Source organism: Rhinopithecus roxellana, chromosome 14 (assembly GCF_007565055.1).
Source record: "Rhinopithecus roxellana isolate Shanxi Qingling chromosome 14, ASM756505v1, whole genome shotgun sequence".
Classification (NCBI taxonomy): domain Eukaryota; kingdom Metazoa; phylum Chordata; class Mammalia; order Primates; family Cercopithecidae; genus Rhinopithecus; species Rhinopithecus roxellana.
In genome coordinates this window covers 83,529,639-83,545,300 of record NC_044562.1, presented here as the reverse complement: position 1 = coordinate 83,545,300, position 15,662 = coordinate 83,529,639, and the positions used below count along the sequence as shown (strand labels likewise).

At 40.1% G+C, this 15,662-nt stretch overlaps 1 protein-coding gene across 6 annotated transcripts in view; it reads right to left on the bottom strand.

Moving 5' to 3' along the window:
• Positions 1–12,775, bottom strand: part of COBLL1 (cordon-bleu WH2 repeat protein like 1) — a 161,711-nt gene extending 148,936 nt beyond the window's left edge. For 4 of the 6 annotated variants that reach the window (XM_010365314.2, XM_010365316.2, XM_030916708.1 and 1 more), the window contains exons 1-2: positions 12,607–12,775; positions 11,831–11,921 (exon numbers count right to left, since the gene is read on the bottom strand). In XM_010365314.2, coding sequence (XP_010363616.2) covers positions 11,831–11,921; positions 12,607–12,694 — 179 coding nt within the window. In that variant the 5' untranslated portion in view covers positions 12,695–12,775. Of the gene's footprint in view, positions 1–11,830; positions 12,088–12,606 lie in introns of those variants that run through there. The other 2 variants (XM_010365317.2, XM_010365315.2) reach the window with 2 other exon arrangements.
• Positions 12,776–15,662: the final 2,887 nt, after the last annotated feature.

The following is a 15,662-nucleotide window of genomic DNA, read 5'->3' as shown; positions in this document are numbered from 1 at the left end:
AATGGGGTATTACCCCAAATCTCCCAGATTTTTCCATTTTATTTTGAATATAAATATTTAAAAAAATTTTTTCTTGAGATAGCCAATTATTGAGCTTCAGATGCATATAACAATGAATACTATTTAATTAGAAGTGTCAAATTTAAGAAGCTGGCTGGTTCTCTAAGATTTAAGAATAAAAACATCTCCCTTCTCAAATCCTAAAGTGTCTCCTCCTTTTCTTGCACTCCTTCCACTTCCATAAGAATGTTTGACATAGGTCCATACTGGCGAGACAGAGATCCACATTCTGAAAAAAGAGAGTCCTAGGGCCACGGTGATAACGAGTACAAAACCATCCACAATGTTGGCCGGGCGCGGTGGCTCAAGCCTGTAATCCCAGCACTTTGGGAGGCCGAGACGGGCGGATCACGAGGTCAGCAGATCGAGACCATCCTGGCTAACACGGTGAAACCCCGTCTCTACTAAAAATACAAAAAAACTAGCCGGGCGAGGTGGTGGGCGCCTGTAGTCCCAGCTACTCCGGAGGCTGAGGCAGGAGAATAGCGTGAACCCAGGAGGCGGAGCTTGCAGTGAGCTGAGATCCGGCCACTGCACTCCAGCCTGGACAACAGCGCGAGACTCTTGTCTCAAAAACAAAACAAAACAAAACAAAAAAACCATCCACAATGGTTCAGCCACTGAGTGGCAACTAAGCTGAGATGAGTTCCTCAGTAAAAGTAGAAGTAAAAGATGCTGATCATGGAATTAAATCATTTCACTGTACTACTCACTCCCTGCATCCTAAACTGTATTTCTTGGTGCCCCAAAGCTATTCCTTTAATACCACTGGTATTTGTGGTACCTTTGTGTTCAAACCCTTCCAAATATCCATGGGATGCCATAAACTTGGTCTCTACCTTACCTACGCTTTATAGCAATATATGGAAACTGTGAATGTCCCAAATCCAAGACATTCAAATACCCCACTGCTGTCAACAAAAAAAAAAATGGATTTGGGTTATCAAAAATTATAGTAAATATTCAAAATCCTCAGATAATTTTTAGAACTGCCACTAATTCAAACATGCATAACCTTAGTGTCCTAAATGATACACAAAAAATTAAAATCTCCAATCTCAAAGTGTTGCACCCCACATATATATATGAATCTTGAATTTGATTAGAAAGCTGTAAAAATTCTCCTAAATAAATTTAAGATTATACAACTTACAACCATATAACTAAATTAGTGTTGGAAGTATGTTTCTAGGTTTCGCAAGTATACCAGCACAAACTTGAGGACTATATATTCTTAGCGTCATCTAAGAGTGAATTTCCTACATATTTCTACATAGAATCACAAACCTATGGTGTGAATTACTCCTGAATATTGTTTGTTTCAGATCAGATTGTATTTCAAAATGATGTATGGTAAAGTGAAGTGAACTAGAAAGTGGAATAGATTCTAGATATAAAACTCATCCCAATTCAAATGTGAGAGGAAATATGAGTATATTTCCTCTTTTCAGATTACTAGCATTAAATATTTTTCATTCAATCAAAGTCAAATCTCACTTTCCTAAAGGGAGGAACAAAGTTCATAGATAATAATCACAATAAAGTTTACCTACTTTCAGAGAAAGAGGAAACTGAAAAGACTGATATCATAGGATCACGAACATTGAAAATTTTATTTTATTTTTGGCAGGGCACAATGGCTCATGCCTGTAATCCCAGCATTTTGGGAGGCCAAGGCAAGGGGATCACCCAAGGTCAAGAGTTCGAGATCAGCCTGGCCACCAGATGAAACACCTTCTCTATTAAAAATACAAAAATTAGCCAGGCATGGTGGTGCATGCCTGTAGTCTCAGCTACTGGGGAGGCTGAGACAGAAGAATCACTTGAACCTGGGAGGCAGAGGTTACAGTGAACTGAGATCAAGACACTGCACTCCAGCCTGGGCAACAGAGTGAGACTCTGTCTCAAAATATAATAATAAAAATAAAAATAAATTTTAACATTTAAAATGTTATTAAATTTTATTTTAAATTTTATTTAAATTACCTAGTAGGGATCATTTAAATTTTACTTAAGTTATCTAGTAGAAATAAATAAAATTTAAACATTCTTTTCACCTGCTGATGTTTTTTTCTACCACTGGTTTCAGCTTTGCTCTCCTGAAGCACAGAAACAATATTTTTTTTTTTTGCTTTAAGTTAAAGTATCTAGCTGCTACCTGGAAATGGGGAACAACACATCTTATGTAGGAGCAAGAGACAGGAAGAACTCACCCCCACAGTGTGGTAGGACAGTTTGCTCAGGAGTATGCCACCAGTAACTGAATCACGGATACCTACGAATTATAGGAGCTGCCATAGACCAGGAAATACAGATACTGTCCTATAAGACAGTGACCTTGTCTCTCTCCTAATTCTATTAAAGCAGTGATACAGCAAGTGACTATCAGGCATAAAAAAAGAGAAAGAGTTGCTCTACCCTCGGAGGCTTCCATTTTGTGTGTAACTTGCATTCATCTTAGCACAAAGGAGAAAATGAATTCAGTGACTCCTGTAATTATCTTGATTATGGCTAACTGGCCTAGAAACTGTGGCACATCCAATCAGGTCTGGGAATGGTAGGATAGTAGTCATTTTCCCGTTTAGCAGCTCAATTTCCTGTTTTTCCAGCACATCTCAATCAATACACAACTGTGGTAGCTATTAAAACTTTGGCTTCAGCCCCCGCTACTCCCCTTGGGATCATCTAATACTTCCTCACTTCCATTTCTCCAGAAATAGTATGTGTGCATGTGCATGAAGGCAGATTTGAGAGCTGGAATCCTCAAGGACTGTAGATAAATGCCTCACCTAGATTTGAGCATCTTAACTCTACTTCCTTACAAATACATGTTGTTGTAATTACAGAAGCTATGATGTAAAGCTTTACTTTAGGCTATAAGGTAAAAAGGTATATTTAATCTTTAAAAATACACCAGAATGCCTACCAACTACTTGGTGTTAATCCCTCAAATTAATCACACTGAGAAACAATGTAATTTTTCTAATGATTAATATTATTTTAAAGATATATTCCGATGCCTTAGCATTCAATCCTATTTAAAGTCAACCTACACACCATATTTTAAAACATCAGATTTTATAAGTACAACCATATTTTGAACCCAAACTACTATAACTCAGCTTCTTATTCAACCACATTTCAGAGGCTTGCTTCTGAAACACTTTGGCTATTCTCAAATATATGGTATTTTTACACCTTTATGTCCAAAGGAATTTTCTACAAGTCTGAGGTCATTACAAAAGAAAACCTCTGTCCTATTAAACCATATTTTTAAAAAATAATTGTTTATATTACAAATAATAATTGTTTATATAGCTCTGATTTCAATTGAGGAATTAAAAACTACAAATGGCCCAACAAATGGCCAGGCACGGTGGCTCACACCTGTAATCCCAGCACTTTTGCCGAGGCGGGCGGATCACCTGAGGACAGGAGTTTCAGACCAGCCTGACCAACAAGGAGAAACCTCGTCGCTACTAAAACTACAAAATTAGCCGGGCATGGTGGTGCGTGCTTGTAATCCCAGCAACTTGGGAGGCTGAGGTAGGAGAATTGCTTGAAACCAGGAGACGGAGGTTGTGGTGAGCCGAGATCTCACCATTGCACTCTAGCCTGGGCAACAAGAGTGAAACTCCATCTCAAACACACACACACACACACACACACACACACACACACACTACAAACCCGGAACGGAGGATCATGTCTGTAATCCCAGCACTTTAGGAGGCTGAGGTGAGAGGATCTCTTGAGGCCAGGAGGTTGAGACCAGCCTGGACAACATCTCTGCAAAAAGTACAAAAATTAGCTGGGCATGGTGGTACATGCCTGTAATCCCAGCTACTCGGGAGGCTGAGGTGAGAGGATCACTGCAGCCCAGAAGGCAGAGGCTGCAATGAGCTGAGATTGTGCCACTGCACTCCAGCCTGGGCCACAAAGCAAGACCCCGTCTCAAAAATAAATAAATAAATAAATAGCTACAAGCTACAAATAGAACTAAGTTTTCAACTTTCTATGAGTTGAGCTTAACAGGCCATATCTCCTGCCTTTACATTCTTTGCTGCCTTCATACTGAGATGACAATTCCAATTAAAGCACTTTGTCAAAATGCTCCAAAATTCAACTCCACAGATTTCTTATATCTAAAGTCAACAGTTTTAAAATATTTAAATTTATAAACAGCACAGTGAACTTAAATTATATGAAATAAATTACTCATACTCACTCTACCATTTTTCTAAAGACTAGCCAATCTTTGAGAATCTTTTCCAAAGGATTCATTCCTCAGATATGAAGTTTGTATGCAAAACTGAAGACGTTTGGCCTTTTATAAATAGTCATGGGAAACTTCTTTCTCTCATACTTTTAGTTTGTTTTTACTGTAGCAGATGGGGGGAAAATTTTAGCAAAGCAAAGTCATAAAAAAAATCTCATAACAACTATCATACTAATGTTAGAACACCAAAAGCTTGAGTATATGAAGTATCTTGAACAACAATAAAAATACTTGCTGGAAATTATAAAGACATTTTGACTTTTAGACTCAAAAAACTAGATAGGAACTCCTTCCACCTTCGGTCCATTTCCTCCTATGCACATTTGTTTCTAAATATCTTCTTAACTATATCAGTCATTTTTTCTAAAGTTTCTCTGGCACAGAAGTCTGGAATTCTCTTTAAAATATATTCTAATATCTTATAAACGTTAGAAGTCTAAAATGTTTGCCAACAGCCAAGTCTAGTCTTTACTTGAAAAAGGAATCAATCACCAATCTCCATTCTGCAAAATCCCCTAGTATAAGATATATTTCACTCCATACAGATAATGAATAATTTTGTTTTAACCAACCTTTCAGTTCATACTTAGAAGTCTCTTGTATACAATAAATTTTTAATTAAACAATGACTAGTTCATTTACTGATCTTATAAATTAGGCCAGTGGGTCAGCAAACTTTGTCTGTATAGAGCCAGAGGGCAAATATTTTTAGCTTTGCAGGCCATATGGTCTTTATCTGGACTACTCAACTATAATGTGAAAGCGGTTGGAGGATAATATGCAAATAAGCATGGGTGGCTGTTTGCCAGTAAAACTCTATAAATACAGGTGGAGGATAACAGATTAACATCCAGAATATATACAGAATTAAAACAAACAGATTGAAAAACAAAGGACTTGAACAGACATTTCTCCAAAGATGATTTACAAATGGCCAATGAAAAGGTACTCCAAATAACTACACGTTAGGGAAACAGGAATCAAACATGCAATGGATACTACCACATACCCATTAGGATAGCAGCTACGGGGAAGTGGGGTGGGGGGCTCTATAACATAAAAGTTGGTGAAGAGAAATTGGAACCTCATGTACTTTTGGTGAGAATGTAAAATGGTACAACCACTGTAAAAAACAAACAAACAAACAAAAAACAGTATGGCAGTTCTTCAAAATAAATAAATAAAACTGCTATATGATCCAGCCTTTCTAACAACATACCCAAAAGAACTGAAAGCAGGGTCTTCAAGAGGTATTTGTACACCCATATGCATAGCAACAGCACTATTCACAATAACTAAAATGTGAACGCAACCCAAATATCCACTTACGGATGAATAGATAAGCAAAATGTGGTCTATACATACAATGAAATATTATTCAGCTCTAAAAAGAAATAAAGTACTGATACATATTGCAACACGTATGACATTACGTGAAATAAGCCAGTCAAAAAAAGACAGACTTTGATCTCACTTGTAAGAGGTACCTAGAGTAGTCAAAACCATAGAGACAAAGAAGAATGGTGGTTGTTGGGGGGCTGGAGAAAGTGGAATGGGGAAGTTACTGTTTAATGGGTATAGAGTTTCAGTTTTTGCCAGATGGAAGGAGTTATAATGATGGATGGTGGTGATGGTTCAACAATATGAATGTGCTTAACACCAATGACCATGCAGTTAAAAATGGTTAAGATGGTAAATTTTATGCTATGCATATTTTACCACAATTAAAAAAAAAAAAAAAAAGGAGAAAAAGGGGGGAAAAAAAGCAGGTGGAGGGCTGTTTTGACTTTCAGGACTTAGTTGGCTAGACCATAGTTTGCTGACCCATAAGTTAGGCTGTTGCATTTTAAATTCTAAGCATAGACATAATGTTTTAAGCCATTAACAAAGTATCATTTATACACTAACATAATGTTCCTTTTATTCCTACAGATACATATAATTTCTGTAGTGAAGCTCTTAAGATTAGAAGCCTATTTCCCAGTGCCTAGAAAAATGTGTTTTATATAAAGTAAGGGTTCAGGAGTTTTTGACTGATTAATTAAAAGTAGTTGTCTTAATAACATGAAGTTTGGCATTTATTATTATATTAACACATCTGGCATTTCAGTGACACCCAACCCATATAACTCACAATGTCGTAGAACACTAAACGTGAGTTAAATGTGTGAAGGCACCAAAAAACCTTCAAACTATCCCGTTTGATGTTACAATTATTATTTAGAATGTTTCAAAGAAAAAGCAGCAGCTGAGAGGCCATAAAACTATTTTATTTTCCTAAAATAATCAATCATTCCCCGAATGGGCTAATTTATCATAGAATTAATAAAAGTGAGGATAAGGATATCAACTACATTTTTCCTGAAATGTATTAAAATATTACAGAGTTAATGGTTAAATATAAACCAAAAATATAAGGTCATAACATTGTTATTCAATATCCTCTAATTCATGTAGAGATAATCTGATTTTGAAGGACAAGTATTGTGCTGTTTTAACAAATAATTTCATTTTTCTTATTCAGTAATCAAAAATCCTACTTTTGAAATATTATTATACATTTAATAGCTGCCTAATATCAAAAAATAAGTATAGACTTTGTCATATGATGAAAAAAAACTGCCAGTTTACTATGAGTTAAATTACATCATACCAAACACAGGAATATGTTACACATTACTTTGAAGACATAACCCAATATTTAATCTCCTTTTAAATGCTAGACATGTTATATGCATGGAAATTTGTAGTTTTAAAATATAAAATATAAACATGATTTTAAAAAGAATCAAAATAATGCTTTTATAAGGCCACTTTAAATAACAATCATTTTTAGCCATTCAGTATAATCCATGGTAGAAAACATAGCCCTATGAAAAGCATAGGTTTGGAATCAGAGCTTGTTTCTAATACTCTTCCATTCCTTAGAGTTGTATGACCTTCAATGTGTTAATTAAGCTCTCTGATCCTCAGTTTCATTCACTGTAAAATGAAGTTAATATACTTATTCAAAAAGAAGTAGCAAAAGCTTTAAAAATAATACTGTAAAGCACCTACATGGAATCTTTCAAAAGGCAAAATAATGCTAAAGTTACAATCTTGAGTTCCTTCTTTTTGGCATCAGCTCCATGTTAGCTGTTGATACCTACTTAATCAATGATTCTCAAATCTGGTCACACACTACAATCACCTGAGCAGCATTTTAAAACAAGCCATCCCCTGGTCCCAGACCAGGAGAATTAAAATCAGAATGGGCGGGGGTGTGAGAGCCCAAGAATTAGTGTGAAAGCACCCCAGATGACTCTCATGTTGAAACCTCAGAAAAGTCACTTAACTTCTAAGTATTCAAGAACTCAGTTCACACAATCAGTGAAACTTTAGAACCAATAACATTCTCCAAAAAAAGCTTAAGAAAGCAGCTGTTAAATCATTCTTTAATTTTTCATATGCCTTCAATTAACCCCATAGCTCCAAAGCTGCAAAATGATAAAGAGAGCTTTTGTAACCCCTGTACATTCCTGAAAATGTGCTTCAGAATCAAAATATTAAGATCCCTCAGAGCAAGGTCAATTAAGCTTTTGACATTTAAATTTCGAAGGATTTTTTTTTTTTTTGTAAAGTATATCTGGGTAAGTAAAGAACGTAAGCACTAGTTTCAAAGATAAGCACCCAAGTTGATGTCAGCAATCATGTTGCTTTTTCTAAGAGATTAATGTCACTTTACTAAGTACTAATATAGGAAATTTAAATAACTTTACTAACTGGATATCCACGTTAGAGAAGGAAATCACTTTTGGCTATCACTCTCTTTTCCAATGCAGAATTTCAATTTTCCAACAAGGGTCTCCAAAGTGCTGCTCTCTACAAAAAAACGCAAACCAACCTAGGATTTCCACTTCGTAGAAACAAATATAAAAATGATTTATCATTTTTCACCTAGATCACTATGCAAGTGAAGCCAGTCAACTTTCACATACATATGAAAACACACACATGAATTAGATAGGAGTATCTATGTATGTATACGTATGGTATACATAAAATATGTAAATATATAAGAATGTACATATTACATTTGAATATATATAAAGTTGCATGCAAACTTTTTTCTCAAAGGAAAACCGAAATCGTTGTGACTCAATGTCTTTTGACATCTAAACTTTTAGCCTCAAAACAAATGCCAAAAAGAAGCCCAAAAGATACAGAACAACAAATATAAAGTGGATACTTCTGCATGATATTAAGAAAGGGATCTAAAGCCAGGCACAGTGGCTTGTGACTGTAGTCCCAGCTACTCAGGAGGCTGAGGTGGGAGGATCACTTGGGCCCAAGAGGTCAAGGTCAGCCTGGGCAACATAGCAAGACTCCACCCTGTCTCAAAAGAAAGGGATCTAATCTAGAATGGTAAGGGATTAAAGCAGTACAATGAAGGCCAAAATGAAAGACATTCAAGATGACCACAGGATCAGACCCTTTCAAGGCAGGGATTTCACCAGCACACACCCTAAGGCAGCCACTATTTCTTTGCACCATGGCTTCCACTGAAAAGAAACTGACACCCAACCCACATAACTCACAATGTCGTAGAATGCTAAACGCGAGTTAAATGTGTGAAGGCACCAAAAAAACTTCAAACTATCCCTTTTGATGTTACAATTATTGTTTAGAATGTTTCAAAGAAAAAGCAGCAGCTGAGAGGCCATAAAACTATTTTATTTTCCTAAAATAATCAATCATTCCCCGAATGGGCTAATTTATCACAGAATTAATAAAAGTGAGGATAAGGATATCAACTACATTTTTCCTGAAATGTATTAAAATATTACAGAGTTAATGGTTAAATATAAGTTATCTGTTAAAATGTAGATTGTTATATCATACCATGGTCAAGAAAAGATTAAAAGCAATTAACAAAATGAACTAGGCACTTAAGAGTTTTTCTTCTGGTTTTACTACTAATTTGCTGGGACTTCAATACATTTACTCAGTGTTTCTGAGCTTCAGAGTCTCATTTAAAAAATGTGGAGAACAAAACTTGGTGCTATGTTAAAATGACATGTTACAACAATGTAAAACTTGGAAAATTACAGAGGAATTCTTTCCAACAGTAATATCGAAGGATAAAGACTAAAGTAGGCTTCATTGTCTATTAAAGTAATGAGTTATGATATAATTAGTCAGTTTTATAGCAAGAAATTTTCCTCCAAAACCTAACAATTATAACATATTAAGATTGCTGCCTGCCACCTCCAAAATACCTTTGTCTAGATATTTTTCCCCCAATTTAAACCTTTTATATTCTGGGTTTTTGAGAAAGAACAGAGGCAATACTGAATAATAAATATTCAACAAATCTTATATGACTGGCATATGCCAAAGGACAAGTTAGACAAGTGAAAGAAGACAAATGAAGTAGAGAGGTAATTTTTTAATGTTGATATTTTTCAGGTAGTGATCACTTCTCTGAATAGAATAATGTCAGGTAAAATGATAGAACTACTGTGTTATTTTAGATAAGGTGTTGACACATTTTCCCTACTTAAATTTGAAAAGGGGAGGGCAAAAGTCCTTTAAAAATGTTTGACAAATTAGATAAAGCTCTTTTGTACTTCCTTTTTAAGCAAATAACTTATCAGTTTAACCTTTAAATTCTCAAAAGTGGCTGGGCGCACTGGCTCACGCTGGTAATCCCAACATTTTGGAAAGCCAAGGTTAGAGGATTGCTTGAAGCCAGGGGTTTGAGATCAGCCTAGGCAACATAGCAAGACCTCATCTCTACATTAAAATAAAATACCAAGAGTAAAGTCTGAAGGTTCTTACTACAGTTATGCTTGCCAGCAAAAAGTGTTTTTCTGTTTCTTCAACACAGAGCCACGTGACCTCACCCATTTACTTAAAGTCCCTAGTGACTTCTGAACACCCATGGGTGTATTTTGTGAAAGCAGGTATGTTTTTCTTTCTTGTTTTTTAAAGTACCTTAACCTAATCCATTTCCAAATCCGATTTAATTCTATTTTATTTTGCAATCCCTGAATACATTTCAGTATCCTGACAGCTGTCTCATCGTCAATTCACATAATTCTGCAGCTCCACTTAGGAACCTTGCTTGTATGCTCAATATCTTTCTACCAATATATTTCTTTACCCACCCTAATGTGACAATATATGTAAGGATATATCATAATATTTAAACAATGAAAAACCTGGGGAAAGAAATGAAAGTCAACAGCGAGAGGAATATTTGCAGAGAGGAGAAAGTTAATTGGAGCAAAATGAAATAATTCACATACTACGTTTCCTCTATGTAAAAATTATACTAAATATCTTTTAGATTAGTCATGTTGCTTTGAGACTTTTCCATGTTTCCTCTAGACAACTGCCAATGTTCGCATGGTCTCTGATGAATAAACATGCTGTGACTTGCTTCTAAGGAAACGCCTGTCATGTTCCAGGGAAAAATGACTTCTACACTCTTAAATCAGGAAAATAGTACAAGTCTCATTCATTAGTGACAACGTCCATTTTTCCTTAACGTTTCTATTTCTGGAATGCTCATATTCTCGTTAGGGCATTTCTGCGTTCAGATTAACTAAGAAAATAAACTGTTGGAGGAACACTTACGCTGGGGGGAGAAAAAGTTGTACTACATCAAATGAGTTTCCCACTTCAGAAGCTCAACTAGCATCCAGGTTACTCCTGAACTATTTACCAAGACCAAGGTTAATTTCGGGTTTTCTTCATCTCTTGCAGAACTACCTGTTCTCATTACTGTTTACTCAAACGCTTAGCAAGGTGACTATTAGCATATCTGGCAGGAAGACATGCCTCATTTAACATTAACTCACCATGTGACAGCCCCTTCCTCTCTTCTCAAACATGTGAGGATAAAAAGAGAAGTAGAGTTGTTTGCAATCTGATTTGCCCTGGGTTTTGGCACCAGCAATTGGCCACAGGCACACACACCCCCAATCAGAGGCGCGCACCCCGCTCGCTCCCGGAACTGTCATGCGGGCTGACAGCTGGCACACCCTCCTGTCCCCCTCCATCCGCCTGCAGAAAGCCCACTCCTTACAGTCACCTTGACATTGCTCACCTGCCTGGGTCTCAGCCCATGGCCAAGGAAACTTTTGCCCTCCCTCCCCAGGAGCTCACTTACAGGTATCGTCCACCACTCCCCCAGAGCCCAAACAAGGGCCCCTTTGTTACAATTTTTGCTCTCGGACTCCTCACCCAATTCCTGGCATTCAGCTGGCCTTGAGCAACCCAGGGCAGCCCCGGTAGGAAGGCAACCAAGAACGACCCGAGCCCTCCGCCCGGGCGGCCTCCGAGAAGGCCGGGAGGAAGCAGCCTCCCCTGCCGCGTGGAGGACAGCCAGTGAGTCAGGCCGCCGGCAGGGCAGCGAGTTGCCAGCCAGGTGAAACGGCCGAGGCCTCGCTATCCTCGCCGTCCTCGCCCTCCCCGGTGAGGGGCGGCGCGGCGCTTTGGGCTTACCCGACTGGGGCGTCCTGCGGACGCGGGGTTCGGCCGTCCATCGCCCTGCGGGGCGCTGCGCGGGCTCCAGCTCCCAGGCGGCGCGTCACTGCTGGGGTGGGAGAGACCGGCGGGTCAGGGCGGGACGCGCGCCTTCCCGAGGCCGGAGCGAAGCTGGCTGAGCGTCAAGAGCCCGCCCGAGCTGCCCCAGCCCGGGCCGGCCCGCCTCCCGGGTGCGCTTCCACCTGCGGGCCCCGGCTCCCAGCCCGCGGGCGCCGCCGCCGTCGCTGCAAGGTCTAGCGGGCGCCCAGAGCACCGCAGAGGAGGCGGCGGCGCTGCAGCCCCCGCCCGGTGGGGTTTACTGGGTAGCCATTTGGCGCCTCTCGGGGAGGGAGAGGAGCGGGGCCGGGCGCACTAGCACCGCCGCCACGCCGGCAGCGCACTCCCAGGCTCCTCCGGCCGAGTTTGCACAAACAAAACGCCCTGGGAAAACTTTTCCCGAAGAGAAGTTGGAAGGGCTGATCTCTGTTTTCCCACCCAAGGCTCCTACGTTCTTTCCCAAAGGAGACAGTAGCTCGCCTGTTCTCCCTCGCGACTTCCTCTCCTACTCTTCCCTCCCCCGGCCCGCGCTCTTGCCGCTCGGCTCTCAAGCCAGGACTTGAATGGAGAAGCGGCAACCTCTGCGAGGCTCAGCCCAGCGCGGGCAGGGCCGACTCAGCGCCTCCCCTGTCCCGCGGGCGGGGTGCGGGCGTTCGCTGGGCGCTGGGGGCCTCGCTGGAGCCTGCTCTCTCACTCACCCTGCCCCATTTCCCTGCCCGGAGTCCGGGAGCTCGCTGCCGCCTCTGCAGCACTGCAGCCCAGAAGTGGGGACGAGCTCGGCGGCATCGGAGCGAGAGAAGCAGCGAGCCGGAGAGAGGAACGGGGCGGGGGTGGGCCGGGAGCGAGTTGGAATTTCCTTCCCCCAGGGCTTCGGGTCTTTGGGGTCCGGCTGGGGAAGCTGAACCGAAAGGAAGCTCCCAGACGAGGTGTTCCCATTCCCACCGCTAGGGCTGCGCTTGGGGAAGGCTGCTGCGCCCGAGCCGGACAGGTCGGGGGGAAGGGAGGTTACCTTACTTGCCAGGATCCGCGGGGAGGACTGGGGCCTCCGCGGAATGAGGACAGAAACTCGCAGAGTGGGACCTGCAGCTTGCCCTCCCTGGAGTCTGACCCTCGACGTCCAGGATTGTTGTTTGTTTTAATTTGTGTTTTTAACTTGACATCTAAGATTGCCATTCTTTTAAAAGTGCACCTGTGACACAGATCTTTCTAATTGATGGCAGGTTTAAGCTTGCCCTGTCTTCAGAGGCATTTTTTTGTAAAAGCCTATAACAACTCTGACATGAGAACTGGACAACAGAATGTCTGATGACAGTCTATAAACTAAGAATTAACTGATAGATTGTATTCATTTATTGGAAGTTTTACAAGGGTAAAGGAATCAGACACAGATGTGTGCTTGTTTGAACGTTTTAGTATCCACGTGCATGCCTTTTGCATGATTCTTTACACCTGACAGACAGGTACTAGGCTGGTGCAAAAGTAACTGCGGTTTTTGCCATTTTTTTTTTAAAAAAAAGTAATGACAAAACTGCAATTACTTTTGCACCACTCTAATTATTTACGTATTTTATATTTTCATAAGTGCCAATTGTTTTAAGATGCGAGCCATTCTGATGGGTCCAAAAATGTATTTTCAGAAAACCATGTGACATTAAGAAATCAACTTAAAATTACAGTTTTAAAAACATATTTGGATTAAACTGATGGAGAGATCTTACATGAAGGAACATCCTTCAGGGGACTTCTGTTGTAACATCAAGTAATAAACCTGTGTTAGCCACTGATAGAATAACATTTGGCAGGTATTAAAATTAAATTGGTTTTAATGCTCCTTTAGTTGTTTATCCATTTCAGCAACAAGAAAGATTGCTGAACTAAATGCCTAGCAATGTGCCATTTGTCTGTCATACGCAGGCATTGGTATTTCTTTCACTGCATCATGTAGTCCTTTCAGTGCATCTTAAATATGACAAGAAAAACATATGACTCATTTGGATTGCAATACTGGAACCATATTAGAAAAAATTGCTTTTAGAGATTTTAACTAAGAGTAAAGCAATTTATTTAAATACCTCTGGATTTTAGTCTTTAAACAATAACTCTAGTTAAACAATTTCATGAATCATTTATGCTTCTGAACACGGAGCTGTGCAAGCTTTTACAGTTGCTTGCACAGACAATGATGCAAATATTGAGTAACAGTGAAACTACTTGAAAGTCCATAACTTTCAATCACAAGACAAGATTAAATATTTAATTAGTTTCAGCCTTAATGTATGACATACTAGTAATATTATGGACCCTAATACTAGTAAGATTAGGCCTCATCTTAGTCATAAAACATTTTCATAACATTTCATAACCGCTGAAGGCATTTTCAGTGCTCACCACTTTTTGCTGTCCTCCTTCTGGTCCTAGGGAGAAATATATGCTCCACCCCATGGAAATTAGGTATGACCCTGTGACTTTGATAAGTGGAAATGTGAACAGACATGAAATGCTTTATTTCCTGGTGAAATTACTTAAGCCAGTGTTTGAGTCTCTATGTTCCCTTCCTTTGCTGCTACAATCAAGAAAGCATGTATTAAAATGAAGGTGACACAAGACTGAAGGTTCTTGGAATGCTAAACTATCACCCAGAGCACAGCTGCCCTGGAGAATCCCAGGACCTACAACAGAATACACATAACCAAGAAATAAGCTCATGTTGGGCAAAACCACTTAAGAGCACCACCAAGCTTGGTGGTCTTCACATATGGTACTAAGCTATCCTCACTGTAGCCAGTGATTAGCAAAATAATAATCACAGGTGCTATAAATCTTTCTCTTTTTTTTTCTTTTTTTTTTTTTTTCTTTTTTTCTTGGAGAAGGGGTCTTGCTCTTGTCGCCCAGGCTGGAGTGTAGTGATGCGATCTTGGCTCACTGCAACCTCCATCTCTAGGGTTCAAGCGATTCTCCTGCCTCAGCCTCCAGAGTAGCTGGGATTGCAGGTGCCCGCCACCACTCCCAGCTAATTTTTGTATTTTTAGTAGAGACAAGATTTCACCATGTTGGCCAGGCTGGTCTCAAACTCCTGACCTCAGGTGATCCACCCACCTCGGCCTCCCAAAGTGCTGGAATTACAAGTGTGAGCCACCCATGCCTGGCTGCTATAAATCTTTTTACATAACAGGAGAAAACTGCTGTTTTCCAATCTTCTGGTTATGCAGAGCTGTTTCAAAATTGCCCATGTTTCCAAGATTGTGCTCAATTTCCCCATTTGGGAATCTCCCCCTCCCTTCACCACCCAGCCGATCATTTTAAGTGCCTAAGCATAGGTATTATCCCCTCAGGAAGACTTCTCTCATTGCAGAGATAGAAGTAGTGCTTCCCTTTCTTGGCCCCCAGTAGGTTCTGTTAGGTAGGGCAAGGCCCCATGACATTTTGTTTCAGTTATTCGTTTACACAATGCAGAGTTGGAAGGGTTTATTCTTTTTTTCTTTTTCTTTTTCTTTTTTTTTTTTTTTTGAGACAAGAGTCTCGCTCTGTCACCCAGGCTGGACTGCAGTGGCATGATCTTGGCTCACTGCAACCTCCGCCACCTGGGTTCAAGTGATTCTCCTGCCCCAGCCTCCTGAATAGCTGGGACTACAGGTGTATGCCACCACGCCTGGCTAATTTTTTATATTTTTAGAAGAGACGGGGGTTTCACCATGTTGGCCAGGCTGGTCTTGAACTCCTGACCTTGTGATCCGCCTGCCTTGGCCTCCCAAAG